An 18,738-nucleotide genomic window follows, 5' to 3' on the forward strand; every position below is an offset into this window, starting at 1 on the left:
AGAGGATCATGGGGAGTTTTTTTAACCAAAAATGCACAGCACAAGCTATGAACAAGAAAATCTTTTTGTCAGGAGTTGTGATGTTACAGAAAGTTTTTTTCTGTATAAAAATCAAGAACAAATGTGATCCATGTTTTCTACATAAAAAATGTCTCATGAAATAAGATTTTTTAACACAATTTGGCTAAATTTTTGAATTATGCTTTATTTTCATCTACTATTTTTGTGCAACACATGTATTAACAGCAATAAGAATTTATTTTTCACAAAATTACATATTTAACTAGTGAATAATGCATTAAACACTTTAATTTTAAGGTTCATTTTGATATTTTCTAAACATACTCTTTTACCTAAAGAATGTATGATAAGTATCTCACAATTTCTACTTGTATATGTCATGTAACTTGGCTAAATTGAGTACTTAGATATGTAAATGAGTTCACATTTGTAAATATTGGGCATTAATGGAACAGTGATACCCCACCATGTAATGTTGAAAAAAGTGGATGGCAAAATGTTAAAAAAATCTTAACTTAAAATTGCTAAAAATTGAAATTTACCTACATTTTATGGTAGTTAACAACTGTACATAGTTTAAATAAATTCATTGATCCATTTTCAAGTTATTACCTAGAAACCATTGTGGGAAGAACAGACAGAGAGACGGACAGATACCTTAACTTTTCAGTGTGTATCACAGACAAAGAGACAGACAGATACCCTAACTTTTCAGTGTGTATCACAGACAAAGAGTAGGACAGACACCCCAACTTTTCAGTGTTTATCACAGACAAAGAGACGGACAGATACCTTAACTTTTCAGTGTGTATCACAGACAAAGAGACGGACAGACACCCTAACTTTTCAGAGTGTATCACACAAAGAGACGGACAGACACCCTAACTTTTCAGAATGTATCACAGACTAAGAGACAGACAGATAACCTAACTTTTTAGTGTGTATCACAGACAAAGAGACGAACAGATACCTTAACTTTTTAGTGTGTATCACAGACAAAGAGACAGACAGACACCCTAACTTTTCAGTGTTTAATACCTACCCACTTTGTGTGCTGGGGTATAAATATACAATGGCACAACAGGACACAACCTGGGGAAAACAGATATCTAGCTCTGATATCAACCTATCTCGCTGACCTACTAATTTAAACTCAGTTTAATTTGTCTGTCATAAGCTGCAAAAATCTTTTAAAGCAATCAAGACTATCTGAAATTATTTGGTGGAAACCAAACTTAAACACGAGAACTGTTTAATGTCTATAGACCTAATCTTCACAATAGCATGGGCAGCATAAAACAAATCTTAAAATTTCTTGAAATGCATCAATTAAAATGAATTAAAAATCAATTTTCCATTCTACTGTAAACTTACTAGCACAGTCTTTTTCATCAGATCTGTCACCACAATCATCATCTGTATCACAATGCCAAGTTATAGGTATACAGCTGCCACTGGCACATTGGAATTTACCTTCAGGACAATCTACAATAATATTCAGGGAAATTTAGAAAAGAAACCTGGACAATTTCAAAAGAAAATATCAGGAAAAAAATCATAATAACGAATTGAGCAAGTATGACACCCCCAAATTGATTCATATCAAAATCTAAAATAGGAGGTGCACTATGGGAACATCTAACGAAGATTCTGTAAAAAGATCATTACATTCCATTCCCTGGTAAAGGAGGAGTAATGAATAAAAGATGGGTACTCCTATGCATTACAGAATGAAGTACAGACGGAAGGAAGACATCCATATCACTATATAATTCAACTGTAATTTCAAGTACATGTACTATTATATTAATAATGATAACTTTGTCTACATGCATTCATGTATTATTTAATAGTACTCATTTTGTGGCAATAAAATTAATCTCAGTATTTTTGTTTGTATGTTAGGGCCTCAGGGAAGATTAGTTGTACACTAACTGTGTTACCCTCTTAAAATAAGCATTATTATTATTATTATTATTATTATTATTATCATTTTTATATATACTCCCAACTCTGCAACCAACTGTGCAACTTTGGGATATACCAATTAAGGAGCTTATTCGATGAGGGAGGCATCTGAAAAGGGGGGACATGGTACAAGTCATCAGGCAAAGTCAATTGACCTATATCTAAGGATTCCCTCCTACAGAAGTTGAGTAATCTGTTACAACAAAGTTTAATTGATGGACAGATGGATGGACAAAAATGAACAGGGTGATTGAAATATTGGTATAAAAAGCTTCAAATCTAAGATGGTGTTACTCACCTGTTGTTTTATTTGGACAATTTTTCTCATCCACATTATCCCAGCAATCCATCACACCATCACAGACCCAGCTCTGTAGGATACACTGTGATGTTGTATTACAAGGAATCACTTCCTCTTTTGTAGAAGCAAATGCTCGAATGTTACAATCCAAGCCTACAATACAAAGAACTTTAATTACTTCAGAGTCAAAAAAGGAGTTACTGCTTCTGTAAAGTTGAATAGTAAAATTTATTTAGACAATACTCTATCTTATATGAATCAACATACTATGGTTCTTTGAGAATAAATATTGTATGTACAAGTAACAAGGTGAATATGTCAAAGAGACAACAATTCCACAGGGATGAAAAAAATGTCAGCTTAAGGCCAAACATGGCTCGTCAATGAACCATCAGGCTACAGCTGTCTTAAAACAACATTACACATGGGTGCAGTGAAAAAGTTGCCCTGATATACTCCAGCAAGACAAAGGTAAACTAAAGTGAAAATAACAGACATATTTTTCAACAGATCAAAATCAACACACCAGTTCTGTTCTCAACATTCATACCAAGTTTTGTTATAATTAGTCAGGTAGTTTCTGAGGACACGGTTTTTGAAAGAAATAACACTGAAAATTATGAAATAACGTTGAAAGAAGGCAGTAATTCTGACATGGCTTAACAGATTAACACAAATATTTGACCACAAATTGATCTCCTTATGCTGAACATTTTTACCCTACCCATGTCAGAATTAGGCTAAACCTAATGGTTCTGGATTTACATGTAAAAAACTATTGTCTGACCCCTATGTTCTATTTTAAGTAATGGTTTTTCAATAGAACAAAAATTCCCACATCAGTTCTATACAGAGCACCCTATGAAAAATTTATACAAAGTTTGGTTCTAATTGGTCAAGTAGTTTAAGAAGAAAAGAGTTGTGAATTTTTTTCAAAGACGAAGAACAACAATAGATGACCAGTGATGGCAACAGCTCACATGGTCCTTTGGCCAAGGTGAGCTAAAAAAACGTATACAATTTTGAAGAAAAGTTCAATTTCTCTTTTAAGGTCCCAAATTTTTTTTAAAAATTAGGGTAATAACCCAGCAAACCCATTCTGATTATAAACCGATTCTACGATAGAATTATTCACTTTCAAATTTGCAAACAGATAACACATACTCAAAGTACAAACCCTACTAAAAATAGCCATTGAAATGTGCAAGTAATTCAGATAACAATGGGACTCTGGATTAAACTAAATTTTTTTTTTTAAGATTTACATTGCACATTGTTGCAGTAGTTGTTAAATTGATTAAATTAGCTCATCTTGTAGTACTTTGATTTTTATACTTATAGGGTAAGTTACTACTAGTATTTATAATGGTTATTAACAAAAGTAATGATGTAAAAAGAGAAAGTTTTTTTGATTTTTTGTTTTGTTTTGTTATAGTTTTTTTTTTTTTTTTTTTTTGGGGGGGGGGGGGGGGCAATCTGAGGCAGGGATTAGAAATTTCCAAACTCATTTTTACATTATTTTGTAACCTGTATGAAGATAGCTTGTTTAACTGGATTTAAAAATGAAAACTCTTGAGTTTAACACTTATTTTACTATGGCTGCAGTCTGTGGTATGTGTGAAAGACCAGAAGAATGTCCCGGAAGAGTGGTGTACTGAGTGTGAGAAAGCTCTCTGTTCCTCCTGTAGTCCACTTCACAAAAAGGAGAAAAAATCTAAAGACCACGACACATTGACATATGGTCTCACTAATCACTTCTAACGTTTCCATTACTTTACATGTTAAAAAAAGTAATTTTCAAAGTCTCACTGTGAATTCCCAGGACAAATGACATCTTAAAGTTGCATACCGTTGCAAAGCTTGGAAAATAAGGCTTCCAAAATCATTATGTTAATGGTACGATGATAGTAGAAATTCTTCACAAAATTTACTTGAATAAATAATAATGAAAATCCAAATTTTTACCTGTTCTGCTAACTGACAGCATGAAGGCAAATTACTCACACACGTAAACAATATTCATACACTTTTGTAGTTAATTACATATATGATTTTAAAGTACAAATTCTCAGCTTCAATTTGACTACTTTTAATCATAATACACACAAATAATGCACTTACAATGCATATGTCTAGGTTCAGTGTGTTTTTGGTACTACATAGAGGGGTGGCCATTTGACCCGAAAGTGGTTAGTGAGATCTATATAACAACTTTCTCAAATTACCTCCCTTTAGCAAAAAATATTAACCAGAATTATCCAGTTCATAAAGAAAAGTACCAGTACCTCTGCAGGGGACATGATCAACTTGCATGTAACAAATGTCTCAAAACTCAACACAAAACATACAAGAAGATACTTTCCCTCCATGACATTGTAAGACAGGTAAAGAGGTCACATGCTTTTGAAGATGTGACATCTGAAATGAAGGAAACTTCTGAAATTTTATGAAATTGCATTGCAGGACAGGAAAAGAATCTGAATGGACTTCTGGATCAAAGAAAGTAAATGGCAAGAAAAGTGGAGGACATAATGGAGAGAACCACAGAGTACCCGAAGAAAGTCAAACAGGACATGTTGTCTGACATTGATGCTAAGTGGAGGACATAATGGAGAGGACTATAACATACCTGAAGAAAGTCAAACAGGACATGTTGTCTGACATTGATGCTGTCATAAAACAAGAAAAGAATAAAAGTAGGGTGACCCAGAAAAAACTTCAAACCATGGAAAATCAGATAAGTGAGATCTATTATCAGAAAGAATCAATTCAGTTATATGCCACCAATTTACAAACTTTAATTGGTATAAAAGAGATGGAGAAAGTTGTAGAGGAGTCCAAGGCAGTACTTACAGACCTGTCTGACAGGGGAGCTCTGTGTTGTATCAATATAGCATTAAAACAGGACAGAACCATTGAAGATGTCTTGTCGAAAAAAATGATACTTGGAGATATGAATACTATAAAAATTCCTTCAAGTCTGTCAATAGAAACCAGTAAATCCCAGCAAGCTCAGATGATGACATACACAATGCAAGAACAGCTCCAACTTCAGCAGAAGGTAGAGTTAGGGAATGGTATTCATTATGGTTGTTGTACTTTACCTGGTGGACTAATGGTGGTTACTGATATCTTATATTCTAAATTAAAAGTTATTAATCATTAAATCAACCATTCATTTGATATTACAGTAGTAGGTGAGAACCAAGTTGCTGTATCACTTCCATGGGATAATATCATCTCCATTGTTGATGTTAGTAGTAAGAAAGTCACTAGAATACTGTCTACAGAGAAGGAAGTGAGAGGGTTGAACATAAGCACCGAGACAATTGACACCATACTCAATGATAAAACTGTTAAAGATGAATCCCATATAGTGACTGGTGGGGATAGGATCTGTTATACGTGTCCTCCAACTACAGACACAGTCACTGTCCTGAATTCTAAATATAATGTCATCTTTAAATATCAAGGCAGAACCTTACTGGTTAATCCATTTGGCGTGACAGTCGACAGTCATAACAATGTCTATGTTATTGGTGCTCTATCCTATAATTTATTAGTTATATCCCCTGATGGTAAGAAAGTCCACCAGCTGCTGAGTAAGGATGATGGACTGTTGTATCCTACTGCTATTCACTATGACTGTCATACAAAACAAATACTCTCTGGGATAATTAATGATGTTTTGTTTTATTATACATAACAATTACTAATTTGTACTGTTATTTGTTAACATAAATTGATATATTCAGTGTTCTATATAAAAAATTTTCATCTTAGTAATGATTTGTTTAATAAAAAGAGTAGTTTTAATAAAGTATTTTGTCCCCATGCATTTATAAATTAACACTCTAATCAAAATGTTCGAAAAAATATTAATTAAGAAATTTTAAGTCACCAAACAAAACCATTTTTCATGTACCAAAGTTGTAGCATTTTTGTACACAACAAAGTACATAAAGTAACTAAAATCATACATACAAAGTAACAAAAGCAAATGGCAACTCAGACTCCACTAAAAACTGGGAGCATGGACCAGGTGCACCGGTAGGGTAAGCGTCCTCTGCTTTTCTAGAAACACCCACGGTGTTGCTCATAAAAATTCAAGTCCGGGGTAGACAAATCAAACAAAATCGTCTTTCATGCACTTTTGTTCTTTGAAATGATGAGTAAGACAATGGATGTCAAGACTACCAAATATGAGATCACTATATACAACACATGAATCAATCCATGCAATCATAATTACAATTTGTTATTGATCGGATCTTCAACAACCTGTCAAATCAATCAGGTAATCACTTTTGTTAACACAGTACATGTGACAACTTGTTTGTTCATATATCTAATGGAATGGTTTGTTTCGTTTTTCATATTATACAAATTTATTGTAAATAACTGAAAATTATGAAATTTACATAAACTGATTAACCATATATTAATTCACACAACCTCAACTAGAAATAATTGAGATGGACTCCATCTCTATTGGCCACGCTGTGGCAATTTAGCTATATATATGAATTTGATTCAGCTGCTCAACCCACATGCAAAATATCAAAAGATCATATCGAAAGACAAAAAAGTTCCAATCTGGACATGAGTTGGACAACAACAACAAAAACAAAGAAGAATTTGACCTTATGGTCAAGGTTCAAGGACACAAGCCTAAATACATGGTACACAACACATCATTTTTCCAAGATTTATCCACAAGCCAGATATCAAAAGCCCAGACCCAAAGACAAAAAAGTAGCAGACTGAACACAAAAATGTCATAAAAAAACAGAAATTTGACCTTGAGGTCGAAGTTTAAGGTCATAAGAAGTTGAAGTTCAAGGTCATAAGCCTAAATCCATGGTACAAAACACATCATCTTTACTTCATCTACCCATATGCCAAATATCAAAATTCCATATCAGAAGACAAAACAAAAAAAAAAACAATCTGGACACAAAATTGTCATCAAAAGACACAAAAATTGCAGCCTGGACACGACCCGTAACTGACAATAGAACAGACAGAGTGATCACTACAGTGTGACTGCCACTTTTATAACAAGGTAGGTCACCAGTCTTCAATTACAAATTTGTCAGTAATTGAACTATTAGCCATCACCAATCCGTCAAATAGTTGCATGGATTTGATTAGGGGCTGCATGCCTACATTCGCCATGTGGGGCCAATCAAAAACATTAAAAAACTTACCACAGTTAATTTCATCAGAAAAGTCAGCACAGTCTTTGTCGCGATCACAACGGAAATTTTTCTGGATACATGAGCCATCATGACATCTGAACTCTGTGTCAGGATTACATGTACAGTTCACCTCGTCACTGAAGTCTCCACACTGGTTCTTTCCGTCACAAACCTGATGGTTAGGAATACATTTGTAGTTTTTACACTGGAAACTAGATGTACAGGGAGTTCTCTCTGTAGAAAAAAAATACACTAAACTTAATTGTAGAACGTGGAACATTACTACATGGCACTAAGTTATTGTTAGAAAATATAAAAACAAGAGGCTCCCAGGAGCTTGAATTGCTCACCAAGTAATTTTTCACCAAGTTATGACAGCATTTTACCCAATGACATTAAGTTATGACAGCACATTAAGTAATGACATCACTTTACCTGATGGTATTGAGTTATGACATCACTCTACCTAATGGCAATTAAGTTATGACAGTACTTTACCTAATGACATTAAGTAATGACAGCACTTTACCTCATGATATTAAGTTATGACAGGACTTTACCTGATGGCAATAAAGTTATGAAAGATCTTTATCTAATGACATTAAGTTATGACAGCACTTTACCTCATGACATAAGTTATGATAGTACTTTACCTGATGGCATTGAGTTATGACATCAATTTACCTAATGGCATTAAGTTATGACAGTACTTTACCTAATGGCATTAAGTTATGATAGCACTTAACCTCATGACATTAAGTTATGACAGCACTTTACCTGATGGCATTAATTTATGACAGTACTTTACCTAATGACATTAAGTTATGACAGCAGTTTACTTAATGACCCAACAATAAAAATAAACTTTTCATGTTGCTATAAAATGTTTATCATGTAAGTTGCATTAATTCCATCAAAGAAATGTAAGTTTCTACGTTTACAGGGACATTGCAACATCCTATACAGACATAAATACTGGCTCTAAATGGTTGTCAGTAAAAGTATATTTCAGAAATGATATAAGCAATAAGCTAATGATCATTTGAACTTTAAACACAGATGCATGGCATAAGTTAAAGGAAGTTTCATATATTCACCGATGCAGACATCAGCAATATAGCAGTACATTATCAATAAAGTTTATTGTTATTTAAATACAAAAAGATCTACCTTTAATAAGAAAAGCCTGAAATCATATTTCTAAATACAAAAATACCAATCATATATTTGTTTGTTTTTGTTTGTTGGGGTTTAACGTCCATATATACTGCAAATTTATATATGCTGTACATGTGTTTCAAGGAGTAACCTCTCATCAGCAGCATTAGAATCAAATATATAGGAAGATCTAAATACAAAATTAATTGTATAAAAACCAAACTATAGATACTGAAAACACTTTGACATTAATACATGCCTTATTTGTCACTTAATCTTCTACTTTTTTCTTCATTTAAATCAATTCAAGTTATGAAATGGAAACCTATATGCAGACAGTTGGACAGACTTAAAAGCATGAGGACTATTTCACTTACTGCAAACAGATTCCAATTCATCGCTTCCATCTAAACAGTTTGTAATATTGTTACAAACTTCCCAGCCAGGAATACATTGTTGTTTATCATGGCATACAAAGTCCATCTTTGCACACTGAGCCCCCTTAGCTGCACATGTCTTCCCATCAGGCAAGAGTACCATGTTGTTGGTGCAGTTACATAGGGCTTGACCTTTATTGTTGACATAACACTGATCTGAACATCCAAAGGCATTCATATAACATGGGTTGTCTGCACCTGAAGGTAGATATAAAGAAAATAAACAAAATATTGGATGATAATAATAATACTGATTTAATTATTAATAAGGAGGGGGACTTCTCCATAATAGGAGACACACAGATTCAATAGTAAGGAGAGGGGACTTCAGACTTCTCCATAATAGGAGACACACAGATTCAATAGTAAGGAGGGGAGACTTCAGACTTCTCCATAATAGGAGACACACAGATTCAATCAGTATATAAACATAGTGCAAAGTTTGAATAAAATTAGTTTAACAATTTTTGAGTTACAAACTACATAAAGTAGGTATACCTTAGCTTAACTGACATATATAATCATTGGTGACGCAATTAAAAAACCACATCCCACAATATGGCATACCTATACAAAACTTATGTCAAAGTATCAAGTGGTTGTATCAAAGTTTTTAAAAGACTGGCCAACTGAGGGCAAATGTCAAAGGTAATGTTTCAGAAAGATTTTTCCATCAATTTAAAGCACAATATTAAAATTCCTCAAAACGTTTCCATCATAAATATGTTTTGAAATAACCCCTACTTACATTCCTCAGCATCCTTTGCATAAACAACCAATCCCATTGGCTGTCTGTCCAGCATATCTCTGAGCTTAGAATGCATATTATCGTCATACTTATTGACACTAACAACAGAACGCAACATCCAATCTGTCCAATACACAAAGTCTCCATAGACAGTCAGACCAAAGGAGTGTAAAGGGATTGTTGTTAAAATAACCTGAAAATGTAAGTCATATAAATGAAATGCTTAGATTTAATAAAAATAAACTGTCTAGAACATATTAAATTGACATCAGGTCTGCATCAAATTATCAAACACTACATTAATTACAATGTGTTTAACTGTTTTATATTTTTTCCACAGTGGCCAGATTTTAAAGGGGGAGGGTTTTGATCAAGCCACAATTTTTGTGCCTGTCCCAAGCCAGTAATTTCTGGCCTCTGTATGTCTTGTTTCGTTTCACGAATAGTTTATTTCTTATGTTACTTGAGCATATAAGGGCAACTCTTTCACTGCATCTGTGTATAATGAAGTTTTCGGGCCAGCTGCAGCCTGCCATGTGGTAAGAGGATGTAAAGAGAGATAACTCAATATCTTTTGGAAGTTAAAGAATTGTAAATGGCAACCTTACCACCAAGACATAATTTTACTGACAATTGGAAACAGAAATCAGCAATTGGAAGTATAGAATACACTGTATAAAGTGAAAGCCGAACTTTCTTTCAAAACCAAAAAAATCATGTCTTAGGACTCTTCAGGGGCAATGAAATGGTGATGAAATGCCTCTATCCCTCAAAGGTTTTCAAGAATTTAACTTTAAAGGGCATAAAGAGTGTCATTCAGGATTGTTCAGAGGAACTAGTAGACATACAGACTGACAGACTGATTCTATATTATACCTCTCTGTGATTACCACTGAAGTCAGATCTTTCTATTTTATCCAACCTAGCATCTGACCAGTACAATCTCTGGGCTTTGTGGTCAATAGCCAGACCATTGGGTGTTCGGATATCCTCAGTGATTATTGATACAATATCGTAGCCATTTAGTGTTGACCTTTGAATCTTAGGAGCAAGGTCATTCCAATTTGTCCAAAACATTTGACTGCAAAGAAGTAAAAATTGTATGCATAAGTTGATTTATTGAAAAATAATAGGCTATGCTAGTACTTAAAAAAGAGGATCATTTTATGAACGATTTCTTTTTCTTTTTGTGCAACATCATTACAGATCCATCTTTTCTGATTAATCAGACATGATTTTACAAGTTGAAGTGGAGACTGGGGGTAATATCATCACTGTCAAATCTGGCATGTACCTACCAGATCTTAATCCCACTTAAAAATCAATGTCTACTACAAAACTGATATAAAGAAGTATTTGTCAGTAAGAGATCTTTGCAATATAAAGTATTATATACAGAAAAAAAAACTTTAAATATATGTACAATCTTCCAGTTACCAGTAAGGACATGGTACAGAAGCGATGAAAACTAATCCAATTTACTGTACCCAGTGTTAACTTACTCTGAACAGGTATCCAGTACTAAAGCCCTTGGATGGTCATTGACCTCAAGCTGTATGACCTTTTCAACCTCTCCTTTCCTGGTTCCATTGTCATGTAGCAGCACACGACAGATTGAGGAGTTAGTATAACTTGTATAGTACAAGTATGACTTCTTATGATTATCCATAAATGCTAGTCCTTCAGCAGAACCTACAGCTAAAATGACGTAAGAAATAAACAAACCCAGTTTAAATCTCTTCTTGTAGATAAATTGTACTGTATGCTGGGTAATATTTGTAAGAATAGTATCATCTAAGGTTTTCAAAAAATATGAAAAATTCTAAAACTTTCATCTTTGAAAAAAAAATTTAATATAACTCAAATAATCAAATAAATATATCATACCATCAACAACAACAGTGAAATCATTTCCTTTGAAGCTCACAAATTGTATGTCCCCACGCTGAATGTCACTGAAAAACAGACGCTGGTTCCGTACATCTACAGTCATGCCAATAACATTCTTTATATGGGTGTCACTTTCAATTTTTCTTAGAGGGCGCTGTGGGTTGTTGGCATTTAGGTATGTACTTTCAATTGATGTGACTTTGGAGTAGAGCAGATAAACGTCATTCTCTGTATAAATACAAACAGGAGAAATACAAATATAAACAGGAGAGGTTGCTTATCTGATAACCTTTTGAACAGTTCATGTGGGAGAATGTCATTGACACTGTCTCATTAGGAAGAATCCTCTCCATTGATACTGTCTCATGTGGGAGAATCTTCCCCATTGACACTGTTTCATGAGGGAGAATCCTCCCCATTGATACTGTCTCATGTTGAAGAATCCTTCCCACTGATACTGTCTCATGTCGGAGAATATTCCCCATAATGACACTGTCTCATGAGGGAGAATCCTCACTATTGACACTGTCTTATGTGGGAGAATCTTCCCTTTTGACACTTTCTTACATGGGAAAGTGTTCCCCATAGAAAATGTCTAATATGTTTTTTTTTGTATTTTTCATAGAAAATATACCCATTTTAACCCAAATCCCCTTCAAATCTTACATTTTTTATGGTTGAGATTCTAAATATTTCATTTAGTTTGAGGGAGTCTCCTAATGTCAATAAAAAAAGGAGACCATAAACAGAAGGAGCAACAAGATACTAATAATCAGTGGATCAAAAAAATATATGAAAAAAATCATTGTCTAAAATATATACACATTGCTTTTCTTTCTGTATATATAACCTTGCACTATGACCTACTAACCCCAAAATCAATTGTTTTCTAACTGATACATGTGTATACAAAAGCACAAATAGGTACAAAACTAATGTTTAATTGACATATGGATGTATAGATGGAAAACCAAACAGGCATAAAATTCATACCTTCACAAGTTAGTCCATCTTTACTGAGTTTACTATAGGAGCAGGCACACTGTTTATCCATACCACCTTTATAGAAACATAACTGTTCACAGCCACCATGGATTTCCGCAATACATGGATTATTTCCTTTAAAAGGTTACAGATGGTTCAAAATTGATATTTCCTAACTATACTTAAATGTCATCTGACATTAATATTGGTCTATAGCACATATCTTACAAAATCAAGGTCAGGCTCTGACATCAGAGATTGTCTTATTGCCTGGGACAAGTAAAATTATAATTCTGACATGTAAACACTCAATTACACATACCAGAATGACAGCCAAATTTAAGGTATTTTTCAACATGACAAAATTGATTATTACAACTTGCTTGATAGAAATGTTCACCAATTCTTAACTTCAAAACTTGAAGGCTATTATCCCAAAATTTGTATGCTTGTCGCAGGTTACTAAAAGGGAAATCAAATTCTAAGAAATTATTAAGAACAAATACATGCTTAAATAAATAGATAACTTCCCATCCGGCTAGACCCAACAGGGTAGTCAAGTACGTTAAAAACCCTCTCAGTCAGTATAGAAATAGACTTGCTCTATGTATACATACCTGTTTTGGGCTGTAAACTCTGATCAAATGCCTTGATGTCTGTAATTCTGTCTTTGAGGTTCTCCCTTAGAGTTTTAACAGGGCCATTTCCTTTCTTATCTGAGTATTTGATAGAACAGTTCTTATTCTTCTCTCTACAAGCAAAAAAGAAAAAAGACATGAAAGTGAAATGTAGGTAATTATAAATACAGAAATCAAACATGCGTACATTGTATAATATATACAGTGGTAGAGAAAGAAGAGGAACATAAGTTATAGCAATGTCCCATGTATGTAGAAACAGGAATGGTTCAAAATTGTTTTGTCATAAAGGATGTATTTCATAAATGACAAATTTTTGGAAGTTTTTGTTTGAAATTATTAAAGCAGATGCACAATGTGTGTTCTTAGAAAAGTTATACAAACACTTGTTTATGCTAGTTGGTTCAGAAATCAGCAATATACATGTCATAATATACCAGTGCATTTTAAAAGTGTCAAATATGTCATTTGAGTATAAATAGCACCATCCCTCATAGGCAAAGTCTAAAATCATATTAGGATTATATGTAAATCCTAATGTTGTAAAAACAACCTCATCTACAAAATAACATGTCAGGTCAAAGGTCAATATCTAACTACCTGTTCATCTAATTTTTTATTTTTTTAATCCTCAAAATCTGTCCTATTTTGAAATAATAAAATAAGAAAAACTTTGTGGGGGTATTTTGGGAACTCTATGATTTTTATCGGATGAAGCTTTATTTAGATAAGTGATATAAATAGATAAACTTACATCTGCGCCCAATATATATTTTCTTGGTAGACCGTCAGAGCCAAGCATGTCTCTACCTTAGAGATGTTCAGTTCGTTGTGTTTAAATGATGTCAAATTTAACTTGTTGAATGTCTTCACGGATTCACTCCACCAGTACAAGCTATTTGACTGGTAGTCTAGAGTTAGGTGTTTTGGACTCTGGTTGGTGGTGACAAGTTTTTGTCTGTTACTGCCATCCATTCGAGCCCGTTTAATTGAGGTATATAGGCCTGCATAGTTAATCCAATAGATGAACCTGAAAAGATTTTAATCTTCTTTGTAATTTTTGTACAGTTTCATTTCTTATTTCTTTTGAGTAATTTCCTCATTTTCTACAAAATTCTGACATGATTGTTAAGTAAGCGATTAATGAGATGTGAGCAGTTTTAGATGGTCAAAAGAAAAATTGAAAATATCAAAGTGTAATCTGAAAATAAAAAGATGGCATGGGAACTATCCTGATCACTATACAACTCTAAAAATGTGAAATAAAAGGAAGCATTCGTTTACCATGCATTTAAACGCATGAAAGGAGCATTCATTTAAACGAACAATGGAAGCGTTCGTTTATCGTGCATTTGGTGAGCGTTAAGCTGCATTTGGGTATCGTGCATGCGAGAAACCTAAACGTGTCAAGGAATGTACAAAAAAATTTTCCTGAGCCACTCTTCCAACTATTTCTATGAGTGTATATATATGCACAACCATTGAATCAGTAGCTTACCCATTGACAGGATCAGCAATCACTTCTTTAGGTTTCTCCTGCTCACCATGGACAACAACATATCTGCTTCCATTACCATTCAGACTGGCTACTTCAATAATATTGTGTCCATCATCAACCCAGTACAAGTTTTCTGTAATGATTTACAATTTTAATCATTTCAAAAGACTGTTCATCCACACCAAAAACACATCTTGTAAATATTTTCAAAAATATTCTATTAACTGAATTCATCTTGACCCTTGACTCCTGATGCTGTAAAAATACTGCTTAAGGTACAGTTTGCATACCAGCTAACCCTCCCATATATGGTGGGGGAAGAGTCCAAAAAAAAGTATTGAAAAGATAAAATTGTAAAGTTTGTGGGAAATTTTTGATTAGTACTACATTTTCTGCAAAAAATACTAAAAAATTGAATTTTTACATCAAAAACTTGCTTTTACATTAAAATCTTCCTTTTAAGACATTGTCAGTGAAGGAAAATCTCCCACATGAACTATTCCAAAAGTACAAGTATGCTGCATCAAATGAGTAACAACAGGCATTCAGACATACAAGACTTTATCTACATTTTGTGATAATTCCAAAGGTGACCTTTTGCTGCAGTTTTAGAACTAAATGATAGCTTAGGACATTGTCTCATGAACACTTATAGTTAGACAAGCTGAGCATAATTTTTTTATTCTAGCTCATAGAAAAAACACAGAGACAATATTGTGACTCTGAGCAAACCAGTGGTCACTATATCTTCTATATGATGCATGCATCAAATAACCAGAAAAACAGTAAGTACCAATTTTTAAGAGTAATCAAGGGAACCAAGGTTATAGCGGTAATCAAAAGAATGTAATCCAGGGACAAAGACCAGACATGGGAAACAGACAAACACAACAAAGAACATAAAGTAACTAAAATCATACATACAAAGTAAATGAGCAACTCGGACTCCACTAAAAACTGGGAGCATGGACCAGGTGCACTGGTAGGGTAAGCATCCTCTGCTTTTCTAGAAACACCCGCCGAATTGCTCATAAAAAGTCAAGTCCGGGGTAGACAAACGAGGAAAGGAAAACTATGACCCGTTGAATACATCAGTTTTCATGGTGCTGATGGATACACCATAACGATCCATGTAAGTCTTTCATATAACTCAACAGCCACATATGAGGTTAGCATGCTACCACAAAATCACCAAGGATGTTCCAATAGAAGATTTTATTACCTGCCACCCAGTCAACAGCAACATCTATTATGGATCCAATATCATCATCAATGATCGTCTCTCGCTCCTTGAGATCCCGTCCAATACGAGATATTTTCTGAGACTTACTGTCCCTATCCATCCAGTAAATATGATCTTGTTTCTTACTGTTACCATCTGTAAAGGAAAACAGTAAGTAGAAAAAAAATGAGTGTGGGAGTTTTCAACACATTTGTGAAATGTTTCTGACAAAAAAACTATATGACTTTATGATAACTGAAAATTTGAAAATTATTGCAACCATGCATTCAAAAGAAAATTGACATTTTGCTTTGAATTTGACTTAGTGGTAGACTGAACCTAAATGAAAATGAAAAGTGGTACACAACTAACAATATTTTTAACATATAATTGTACATCAATACTACTGAAAAAATAATTAAAAAGCAACTTATATTATAGAGTTACATTGAACAATCATGTTCCACTGCTACATGTAGTTCTTTGTATACAGATTTTTAACAGTATTGTAGATCATTGTATACTTACATGCTATAAAGTCCACAGATTGTGCCATAGATATTTTAGATATAAGAGGTAGGGCCTCTGAAAGCTGGTTAGGATCATATTGTATCCCATGTATCGCTGTCTGAGTTGAGTAAATCAGGAATGATTCGATACCTGTAAATATAAATCATTATATTAAGTAGCAGTTACACTAAATAAAGCAAGAGGCCCCTGAAAGCTTATAATACTGACATAATTAAAATAATGACAAAAATACCATATCATAATAATAGAAGGACAATTCAGAGACACCAGACTCCAAACACATGGCAAAAATGTGAAAGCAGAAAACAGAGACAATCACATGCACAATGTACACAACAGAATAAAAAAAATACTTATAAAAACTGAAGATAAGAAAAACAAGACATCACACAAAAACACACTAAAGCACTTGCGGCATGAACACAAGAAAACAGCAGTGATATCAAGTGTTCTGGAAAGGTTAAAATGTCTTGCTATTCCAGCAACATGGTTTCATGGCAAATGTGAAAAAAATCCAGTAGGTATCAAGTTAAGCTACTAAATGATATATTAATAAAGGGTGACAACAATAGAAATTTGACCTATGACCTAAGAAGCACTAACAACCAAATTTCAGTCTGACAAGAAGTTGTAATGATCATTAATAGCTTTGGATCTTTAACCAAAACAAATTTTTCACACCTTAAAAATTTGATAAATTATGAAAAAAAATCTTAGTTAATGTAAAACTGTAAAAGGCATAAAAATATCAATATATTTAACTTCAATCTTCTTCAGATTACAACTGCCTCATATTAGAGATACTCAACATCAAGGTTTTCATTTTTATTTCATTAATATTTTAATTGCTAGTATTGTCTGAAGTCAAAGCCTTGTATCCTGCTGCCAGCAAGAAAAAAAGTAGGGTAGGTATGTAGGAAAATAATTTCATTTAAAAAAAATTTGGTCAATGAGTCAATGAGGAAACAACTAGACTTCAATGATTTTTGAGTCAAAATGGCCATAAAATGTATAGGGTAGGCACAAAAGGGTAGCTGGAAACAACATATTATTTGTTTTGGTCTGACATCTGAAGTGGTATTGTGACTTACCTGTACAGTCAGTTTGATTGGTCAATTTAAAGCCTGCAGTACATTTACACACTCGTGTTAGTGGACCATTGGGCAAACACAGCTGTGAACATCCCCCATTATTTGAAGTACACAGGTTACTTCCTGCAATATATAAACATATCTTAAAAACAGAGCTTCTAAGTCTAGTTGTCAAATTATTTTTTAATCTGAATATTGAGTATTGAAAGCATTAAATACTACAGATGGATTTATTTGTATTCAGCTTGCTACTTTCATCACCATCAATATGATGAACAAATATCAGAATTTTCTATTTTGTGATATTTCCATACTTATTTTAGTGTAAAAATAGTAAAGTGCCATTGATTTCATTGTATTTATGTATGAAGTTTTCATTGATAAGACTGTTGTCTGTACTCTATTAACAATCACATCCTTTGTTATCCTTGTTTTCCATGTGACGTCACACTTAAATTTGATTGGTCAATTGAAGGAAATTAGATTGAATGGAAGCCGTTCAGAACTACAAAGTCCATATGCCGAGATGGAAAAATTCATATTTTTTAATCATAAATATCTTCGAATATAAAAATCAGAATTAAAAATGCTTTGGATTATCTGTTCAAAGGATCGTTTAAAAGAAGAATTTTAACCAACAAAGAAGAGAGCTACTACAGACTTTGAAATAGCTTTCAGGGTTCTATGTACGTTAACCAATGGCACATTTGAAGCTTCACCTCACTATACCTCCTAGATCTCTAAGTGCTCAGATGTCAAGAGAAGAGAATTGAATAGGATTTAGGGACCCTTTCTCATGATTTTACAGGTTCATGTGAAAAGACTTACAAGCTCCATTAGAACAAGACCGAGCCTATAACGAATCTCATACAGAGATTTCCTCAAATCCTTCCATTCAAATTAAGATCTATCAATTCACTTGAAAATGAAGTTTTGAGGAAAATTTCATGAAACCCAGGCCTGAAATATCACAAACGTGAAATTAATCATGAAGAAATAAACTGGACTACAAATTTCCTCCCAGATATGATTGTTTTGATTGTTTTTCAC

The 18,738-nt window shown here is 33.5% G+C and overlaps 1 protein-coding gene across 1 annotated transcript in view; it reads right to left on the bottom strand.

Annotated features, from left to right (window-relative positions):
- Positions 1–18,738, bottom strand: part of LOC148599217 (uncharacterized) — a 142,253-nt gene that overhangs the window by 48,924 nt on the left and 74,591 nt on the right. The window contains exons 32-46 of the mRNA XM_088559139.1: positions 17,689–17,811; positions 16,595–16,726; positions 16,067–16,222; positions 14,845–14,977; positions 14,101–14,376; positions 13,326–13,459; positions 12,718–12,843; positions 11,722–11,952; positions 11,337–11,532; positions 10,711–10,915; positions 9,835–10,027; positions 9,027–9,284; positions 7,501–7,725; positions 2,288–2,443; positions 1,396–1,506 (exon numbers count right to left, since the gene is read on the bottom strand). Coding sequence (XP_088415265.1) covers positions 1,396–1,506; positions 2,288–2,443; positions 7,501–7,725; positions 9,027–9,284; positions 9,835–10,027; positions 10,711–10,915; positions 11,337–11,532; positions 11,722–11,952; positions 12,718–12,843; positions 13,326–13,459; positions 14,101–14,376; positions 14,845–14,977; positions 16,067–16,222; positions 16,595–16,726; positions 17,689–17,811 — 2,655 coding nt within the window. The remainder of the gene's footprint in view (positions 1–1,395; positions 1,507–2,287; positions 2,444–7,500; positions 7,726–9,026; positions 9,285–9,834; positions 10,028–10,710; positions 10,916–11,336; positions 11,533–11,721; positions 11,953–12,717; positions 12,844–13,325; positions 13,460–14,100; positions 14,377–14,844; positions 14,978–16,066; positions 16,223–16,594; positions 16,727–17,688; positions 17,812–18,738) is intronic.

The sequence above is a fragment of the Perna viridis genome, chromosome 13 (assembly GCF_037379345.1).
Source record: "Perna viridis isolate PV_CMFRI_1.1 ecotype Kerala chromosome 13, ASM3737934v1, whole genome shotgun sequence".
Lineage (NCBI taxonomy): Eukaryota > Metazoa > Mollusca > Bivalvia > Mytilida > Mytilidae > Perna > Perna viridis.